The 8,941-nt window shown below is 36.5% G+C and overlaps 1 protein-coding gene and 1 long non-coding RNA gene across 2 annotated transcripts; one reads left to right on the top strand and one right to left on the bottom strand.

Annotated features, from left to right (window-relative positions):
• Positions 1–995: 995 nt before the first annotated feature.
• Positions 996–5,564, bottom strand: LOC307026500 (SH2 domain-containing protein 1B). Its single transcript, XM_079661934.1, has 4 exons — positions 5,227–5,564; positions 4,236–4,299; positions 2,467–2,683; positions 996–2,114 (listed from the first exon to the last, which is right to left on the bottom strand). Exons 1-4 carry the CDS (start codon positions 5,367–5,369, stop codon positions 2,074–2,076), a joined length of 465 nt encoding a protein of 154 aa, XP_079518060.1. The 5' UTR covers positions 5,370–5,564; the 3' UTR covers positions 996–2,073.
• A 354-nt stretch (positions 5,565–5,918) lies between these two features.
• On the top strand, positions 5,919–7,958 carry LOC307026760. The gene is made up of 3 exons (XR_013804448.1): positions 5,919–6,048; positions 6,137–6,208; positions 7,833–7,958. It is a non-coding gene; the product is annotated as an uncharacterized lncRNA (long non-coding RNA).
• Positions 7,959–8,941: the final 983 nt, after the last annotated feature.

Raw genomic sequence — 8,941 nt, 5'->3', positions numbered from 1 at the left:
GCAATTTATGTATATTTGTGGTAAAAAAAAAAAATATATTAATATATTTTTGCCATTTTTAAACAGAGACAGTAAATAAAGCGGTTCATGCTGAAAGGGTGTGTTGCTGTTATGGTATGCCATTAACCTACATTTCTTCTTATTAAGCAGCTGACATATTTCTTACATAAAATGCTATTGGCTAATAATATCGGCCTGTTATCAGTGAGTCCATACAACCATAAACAAAATCATCAAACTTCAAATACAAATCTCATGAGTAGATAAAGATGCTCTGCTATAGAACATGTGAGTGTCGAAGCTGTTTATGTCGGTGTGGCAAAAATGTGGTTATACTAGGCTATGCATGTACTCTTGAAGCCCACCACAGAATTTTTTTGCTTTTTATATCTTTGCTGTTTTCTTTCTTGCACATAAACAGAAGCATGGATCTGTTTAAAATATGCAGAAATCGCCCATAATTACAAAAATAACCTCTTACTAGAATTATCCTTACAGTAAAGCAATGTAAATGCAAAATGAAAACTATCTTTAAAACGTGTGGCGCAGTGGATAGAGCCTTGGTGTTGGGATCAGGGGGTCACAGGTTCAAACCCCACTGCAGTCAACATGTCGTTGTGCCCCTGGACAAGACACTAAGCCCCAAATTGCTCCTGTGGGGATTGTCCACAGTATTAAGTATGTAAGTCGCTTTGGATAAAAGTGTCTAACATGTAATGTGTCATGAGTTGGTATTGCAGGTGTGAAAGCACACAGGATGTGAAGTGATGTTGTTGTCCAACAGACAATGCAGAAGTGGTTTGGTTTGGTCTCTTTAGTATATGCTGATCTGGCATACACTGAAATAAGGTTCTGAAGTCATATCTTAACATAATTCTGGGAAGTGAGGAAGTTCTCTAAAGTCTATGAGTTTCAGGTATGTTATGTCTGCAAGAGGGATATTTTTACTGTAATTGCACATAAAACACCAAAGATTATACGGGTACAAAAGAAAATTGAATAGATTAGTATTTATAAAGTGTAAATGTATAACAAATACAAGCCACCCTGTCATTCTACATGTCTGTAGGAATGGAAACAAATGCCAAAATGTTCTTTACTGTATAACATGATAGAAATAAAAGCCATGACATAAGGAATACTGCAGTGTAACTAAAAAAACAAACACTGTTTTGCTGGTTTCATGTAAATGCAATGTCCCAGAGGCCAATATTCTTGGAACTGGAAACTAGTTCCCAGTATGGTAACTTTGAGATAAAGGATATGTTTCCACATGCGTCATGATGATTCAGATGCAAATGTTGATAAATGCACTTGCAATCACATTTCAGATTGTTTTCAAATGGAAACTTGAGTTTACAGCCAGTGTTTCACAGCAGGAGTAAAAAGTATCATGTTATGTCCCTGCAGATGAACAGTTATATTCTACACATGTACAGCGGCATTAACAAGGAATTAAATGCTAACAAGTGATTTAAAGTATATTTACTATACTGCAAAAGTGTTATTTTGAAGTACTTTACTTACAAATATTGTATTTTTTTTATTAGAAAGTAAACTAAATTTGATTTTTAGATACTGTACAGTATGTTAAGTTACTCAAATTGGCTCGTCCTTAACCAGCTGCATCATCTAAATGATGAAGATAGTGATCCATCAATAATTATAATTTAGCTAATAATATATATGAATTTCTTCTGAAATGGGTGATGAGGTCTGCTTTTACTTTTGTACTATTTTGAGGGCAGTATTTTTAAACTATCTGAGTACTTCTTCCAACACAGATGCCAACTATGAATATTGACAACATGCTAATATTTAACATCTTTGCTTAGCATGTTATAATAGCACTCAACTCCAAGTCACATTTTTGCAATTCACAAAAACAATTCATCCTCTGGGTGTCATGAAAGAGACAAATTGTATAAAAGTCCATCCACTGGAGGCGAGCCTTTTCCTTCAGCATTTGTCCAACCTTATTTATATTTCTGAATTTGATCCAGTCTGTAAGCTTTTGATACCAAATGTATTTTCCACTCTGCTCGTGTTGTTTAAGCTAAATGTCAGAGTTGTTCATTCAGGCAGGACCTCAACGTAGTCAGAGTCAGAAACATCTAGAGGAAAATAAAGACAATATCAGGTCAATCAATACAGCAAATAAACGAAGATGCTGATGATGTTTAATGGAAATTGTGCTTTAAATGTTTTTTTAAACCTATATGAAGAATACTATTATTTTTTGAATTGTTCTCGGGTTATCAGGGCACATTTTCTGCAGAAATCCCCTGAGTGTTATTTCTTTAGTGTTTTATATTGTTTTATTTTGTATATGCTCATGAAAAAGCTGAATGTTACTCACTGTAAGGAGATCTTAGTTTGATTATTATACAAATGTTGTGTTTTGTGCATTGTCTGCTTTACTCTCTGGACATAAACCGATTTTAAGATATAAAATATGTGACATACTTGCATAGTCAGGTTCCTCATAGTCAGGTTCCTCAGGTTCAGCCATCCTCTGTGGTTCTGTCATGCTCTCTGGTTCTGCTGGCTGCTTGATCAACATGGCTGTCTTTCTTTTGACAGAGTGCCGCAGGTGCATGGCGAGGCCCTGGTTCTTCTTCTTATAGTGCCGGATCAGATCTTCCAAATTCTTAAAATGTGTTTCTTCAATACCTCCTGCAGTCTGAAGGGAGAAAACAGCATCCAGTAAACAACGGAGGAGGAAAACACAATACAAGAGGAGAAAAACATTGCATGTTAAAGCAAGCTAAGGTTTGTCTATACATTTGTCAGTTTGTAAAAAAAAAAAAAAGTCAAAGAAGACATTTAAATATCCATTATCTGAGCATAATGTAAAATCCTCAGATTAAAGAAGCACATGTTTTGGGCAGTTTTGCTTGAAATATTACTGGATGAGTCAAGATAATAAGAGTTGTCAAGCAATGTTGAACTAACTGTTTCAGTACTAACAACATATAAGAAGGGGGGAAAAATACATCATGTAAGAAGGGGGAAATGATGAGAAAAGGGGTATACAATAATGACTTTGAAAGAAATATATATGAATCACCCAAAAACAATAATACAACGAAGAATAAACTAGATCGTAAGTAATGAAAAAAAGAAAGAAAATCAAAGAGCCCTAAAAACATTGAATAGCCCTGTTAGTTTGAAACTTGATCAGCCTGATAACCAGTCGCTATTTCCATCTTGTGTGTGTGGGCGGCCATTCAGAGTTCTGGAAATTTGTGTTTTTGTCTAATTGCACGTCAGAGAAGTTCCTGTGACATGTGCATGAGTTTCCAGTTAGGAATCAAAACTTTTATCAACTCTCCTGATCTGTGGTGAAGTCATTAATTATTTCTACATTTATGATATTGACACTGAGAAAGTGTTTCTGCTGCCGTTTCTGTCTTTGTATAACTCAGTTTAGATGTGGGCATTTTAGTTTGGTTTCATTTTGAAGTGTCTAACACTGTGGTCATTTCCTCAGTGTTAATGCGCAACCTACTTTGCATCTAACAATTACACTCAGTACCAGTAAAACCTTTGTACACACCTACTAGTTTAATATTTTTTCTTTATTATTATTATAATGTCCTACATCTTGGATTAAAACTTAACACATCCAAACAAATAAATGACATGAATGGAGTTATGCAGAAAGTGTAAACAAAGCCAAATGTTTTCTGTATTTTACATTATTTAAAGTATCCATCTTTGGCTTGATGTGGTAGAAATGTTGAATGAGAAGGTGTGTACTAAGTACTTTGTAGGCCGTCAAAATATACATAAATTAAGAACTAAGGAAGGGTGTGTACCATCCATGACTTTGTGGGACATTAACTTGTTTTGACCAACTTTCTCATTAAAAAGATTGGACATTAAACCACACAATGCATACAATTAAACAAAAGGTTTTACCTCAATAAAACACTATCCAAAGTTATAAATATCTGATCAAAGAATAGGTATCCAAACCCAAAGAATATGAACATTTGACACGGAAGTACTTGAAATTACAACTCCTGTTTGTAAATGGCTTTGAAACAACGTTAGGAAATGAGATGCTATTTAATTGAAAATTAAGTAAATTAAATAAATGAAATCTTAAAATTGAAATAATAATAATTATGCATGCAAAAGAGGGATGTGGATCTTGACTGTGTCGCCAATCTTTTCTTTACTATACTTAAAATATATGTGTATGTGTGTGTGCGTGTGTGTGTGTTTACCATGAGAGTATAGTGTCCACTGTGTGTCTTAAGCACTCTGTAGGTATACACCACCTTCTGTTTGCTGTGAAGATAAACGTTAAATGTTAAATTAATTAATTATTGATAAAAGCTGCAAAAAACACGTAAAGGAAATGGTATTGTTCTTTCCTTTAGAAGCTTTTTACTGCATGTTCGCATTTAAATATAAAAAGGTGCAATTGTTGGTGCATAGAAAATGATTTTGGGTCATGTGTAAACATTTTGTTGACGCAAAATGGAAAATGTAGTGAACAGAAACCAACCAACATGCAGCCTCAAAAGCAAAATAAATGTTAGGTTAGCAAGTACAGTAATGCACATAAATATATACTTTCTTTCTTAAACCAACTTAACTTAAATAAAGTTATTTTTGATATGCAGTATATACTTATCGACTGCATACACAACAGTCATTTAATAAATTTTTAATGTAGCAAGAATTATTTGCTAACATTCTTTATCTTTATTAAGTCTCTTTAAAACTTCTTTGAGTATTTGTTCTTTTAATTAGGTATAAATAAAATGACTTCAACAGTGTAACATAGATTTTCTTACGTTATCTAATAAGATAAGAAAATCTATCTATGTTACACTGTTGAAGTCAATTTATTACTTCTACTTTTGAATGTATTTCAAAAGTCAAGACACATACATGTGTCTTGACTTTTGAAATACATTCATAAATTGTTAATTTTATGCATCGAACACCGAAGCAAAGACCTTGCATGTGGAAGTACAGTACAATAACAGTTGCCTCTGAAATGTAGTTAGGTAGAAGGAAACAAGTAAAATATCATAACATAGATTTTTCACATTATTATTGTATTTTTCTTCCAGGCTTCTTCATTTTTGCAATTTTATCTTACTTTGTTTATGTTATGCACCAAAATCCAAAATGCCAAATCCTTGCATGTGCCAACCTACATGACTTAAATCCATTAAGAGACTTTCTCCACTGCAGTTTACTCACTAAACACAGAGACACATCGCCCCCTGGATGGTCTCGCTTTCTCGGATCAGGTATGCTCCGTTCTTGTTCTTCTTCCCCAGCATCGCCTCACACTCGGCTTTGGTGATGGCGCCGTGATAACTCACCGGCACAGCTGCTGCCATGGTGAGGAGAAACTGTCAGACATCCACAAACACGCCAAACAGATTCATTTCCAAAAACAGCACCTTAGACTTATTACAGGGGTCATAGAAGCAGACCCGCAGAGGTAAAGATGAATGAAAGAGAAAGAGAGAGCTTCACACAGGGAGGTGTGCAGCAGAATGACTCGTGGGAGTTGAAAAGACAGATGTAGTGGCCTGACAGTTTCACAGGAAGTGTGATGTGTATCTGAAAGACAGAGAGCATGTGGGTATAGAGCGAGGGGTGAAACTATATTAACTTACACTGTACTTGTTGAGCAATAATGAGCTGTTGATACTGGTAATTCTTATGTTCACTGTATACAAATATATTTATTCTGTTTTATTCTTCTTTTATTTACATATTTTGTGTTCATTTATTTAAATTCTAAATTATTATTATATGCTATTTTTCTATTTATATATAGATTACAACTCAAGCAATGTTTTGTTTGTAAGATTTTTCTCAATAAAGTTTGGAGGGAAACGGGGTTGCTAGGCAACTTGACAAGCTCACTGTCAGCAAACCCTGTTGGAGCTAATGGCTTGAAGCTTTCATAGAAAATGAAATATCTTTTTCTCTTCTGGTTCATCCCCTGGCTGGATGCCATCCAGAAAGTGAACTTGCGGACCCGCTTCCTTCACCATTCAGCCACAAGAGGTCAGCAGCATGAACATTACACACAGGGAGAAAACAGTCCTTTATGTTTTTTATTCTATGATCTTTTCTCTCTTCATCCCCTGCTTAGCTTCTGACTGCAGACGGGGTTCCATTAATGGTGGATGCTGCATACATGACAACCTTTCCAAATCCAAAAGAGGTAGGTTTGCGCGCGGCAAATGTGCACGCCCAAATGAGGTAATCAGAAGAAATGGAACCCCAGTAATTACATGTATAAACCATGTATTTAACATTTTATGCATTTTTCAGAAAAAGTGGTAGTTTGGTAAATAGTGACATCAACGACATGTCTGGTCTGTAAAATGTCCGAAAAGTAAAAGAATGGGAGATAAATATCCCAAAGTCTCCACATTTTCTTATATTTTTAATGTGTTTCTGGTCCTCTTTCAGTTGAAACAGTGTAGATGAAGGATGTGTCAGGATGTAGAACTCATGTGTGAACATTGGATAAAGCTAGGTTCATATTCTTGTTTCATGTTGTTGACATATTAGTCAAAGGTTTGCACAGAGCGAAATATCTTTGTGTTGCGCCATAAATCAGAAAATACTGCATTAAAAAAGTAATTTCCTGCATTCTTGTACTGATAAAGTGTGATATAAATAATGTACAGGCTTTCAGATTGCTGTAGTTCACTAAACAGAGACATTAACGACATGTTTGGTGTTGAAAATGTCAGAAAAAGTGAAAGAATGGGAGATAAATATCCCCAAATCTCAAAATGGTATTATGTGTGTGTTTGTGGTCCTCTTTCAGTTGAGACCAATCTATGGTTGAGACACTGTAGGATGCTTCCGGAAAAGACCAAACACTGGATGTCTTTCAGTCGCCAACATGTGTTTTCGAGACACTGATATTAACGGGGAAATCCTGCAGGACTCAAATGCCTCGTCGGGGGTAACGCTGCCGTACCCCCGGTCTGCACGTTGTTTCTCTTTCAGAAACACAGAGGACTGTTGTATGATGCGATCACAGACACGCTGCAACGGTGTCCGCCAAAAGTCGAGTCCAGTGTCTATGGAGTGTCATTTTTATTTGTTATAGTTTGGGAAGATTGAAAATCGCTAGGGAAAGCCAGCTAAGTCGGTAGGAATGTCAAACATGTCAAAAGCGGTAGACTACCGCCCAAATCGGTAGGGTTGGCAGGTATGCTGTTGTGTTTTACCCTATGGTTTTACCGAGTGGTGGACCCCTCGCTCTCGGCGACGCGTGTTGAAAATGGTCACACACTCTCTGGCCCAAACGACCCTGCTGTTAACACTGGATTCAGAGTGTGTGTGCTGGTGTGCTGGGCACACACACTCTGACAGACATACTGTCACAGAGGACAAGCATGGCAAAGAGAATGAAAGTGAGGGAAATCAACAAAAACGGTGGCGGAAATCTATTTTAATGATGCTGTTTTGTGAGAGCTAACCATATTTATTTCGTATTATAAACATACTCAACTCATTAGTTTTTCTCTAAAGACAAATGTTTTGTTTTTTTTCTTACAGGAAGAATATTTTCCATTTATTTTTGCACACAAAAAACATGTTCTTTATCTGTTTCCCATCTTGAAACTCTATTCCTTTATGTGTTTTGTTTACATTTTATATCTGTTTAACAGGTGAAGAAGAATCCAGTGTTAACAATAGGACACTTTTTTTAAATAACGAAATTGTTAAATGGTGCCACTTGTACCATAATATTGGGATATTTACCTGATAAACATCTTGTTTGTATTTTTGATATAAATAAATCATGTATGTTGTTTGTCCTGCAGGAGGTGCTCTACTCTGCATCCAGACTGGGGTGTTTAGGTGCAGCGGGTGGAGCTGAAAAATGTGACGCTTCCCTTCACCCTACAGCGCTGCATGACCGAGCCGAGGCCATCAGGAAGGCCAGGGCCATGGTACACGCATACACACACACACACACACACACACACACACACACACACACACAGGGACGTGCACAGGTACGGGCTATTGTTGCCCGGGGAACGGCCCGTTTCCCCTTTTTGACTGACCTGCCCCTCTGCGAGAGTTTTTTTTTTCTTTCTGTTGTAGTCGAATCACCATGATAAGCCCACAATTAGTATTGTAGTGTCTCGCTGCGGGAAACACACCAGCTTCATGTTTCTTCTTCTTCTTCTCCTTCTTCTTACATGTAATTGCCCGCATGGTAAACTCCCTCGACGGGGCCGCTCGCTCTCTTCTCTTGATCGCCCTCTGAGAACACTTCACTGCCCGCTTCATTGTAGGATTTCTGCCATGTCTCTACTTTAATTTGACCATCTCTGTTACTAAATAGGTAATTAGATACCTTACACATTACTGCGCTCATAAAGAATGATAAGAATAAGAATAATGCGTATTGAACTGGTTTCATTAATTAGTGAGTTTATTTAAGGTATATAGGCTAATTATAGAAGCCCTATTTTATCAGTATGCCTGCAATGGTCAAACTACATTTAATTGTCCCCATTTTGTCTTTAGTAGTTTCTAACATTAGATATTTTAATGAGATATGGACCGCAAAACAAAAAATGTCACTTGTTTTCATTTTAAAAATGAAGTAACTGAATGCAAGTAGTTGCTGCTTATTTTGTTATGAGATGATGATGTGAATTACTGTTCAAATTAGTCAATCTAATAATCGTTTTGGTCTTATATTTTTTTTCGGGGGGAGGCCCTTTTTCCAGTTTAGAGCAATAGCCCCGCCAAGTGTCTGTGCACGTCCCTGCACACACACATCGGCTATCTCACACACACTTCTGTTATAAACACACAAAGCTTCTCCATCTAGTTATTTAATCACTGCAAGTTGCTGTTAAGACCAGGTATCGCCACCGCTGAGTGAAATGAATGTATATGTTGGATATCTTTGCAC

Source organism: Notothenia rossii, assembly GCF_949606895.1.
Source record: "Notothenia rossii genome assembly, chromosome: 12".
NCBI lineage: Eukaryota > Metazoa > Chordata > Actinopteri > Perciformes > Nototheniidae > Notothenia > Notothenia rossii.
This window is presented reverse-complemented; position numbering and strand designations above follow the sequence as displayed.

Bases quoted from the DNA above. Each gene is read 5' to 3' on its own strand.
- LOC307026500 (XM_079661934.1), bottom strand. From the start codon at position 5,369: ATGGCAGCAGCTGTGCCGGTGAGTTATCACGGCGCCATCACCAAAGCC. The intron at 2,684-4,235 runs GTAAACACACAC...TTCTCCCTTCAG, and splicing joins GTGGACACTATACTCTCATG to ACTGCAGGAGGTATTGAAGA. The intron at 2,115-2,466 runs GTATGTCACATA...ATTTTCCTCTAG, and splicing joins TGAGGAACCTGACTATGCAA to ATGTTTCTGACTCTGACTAC.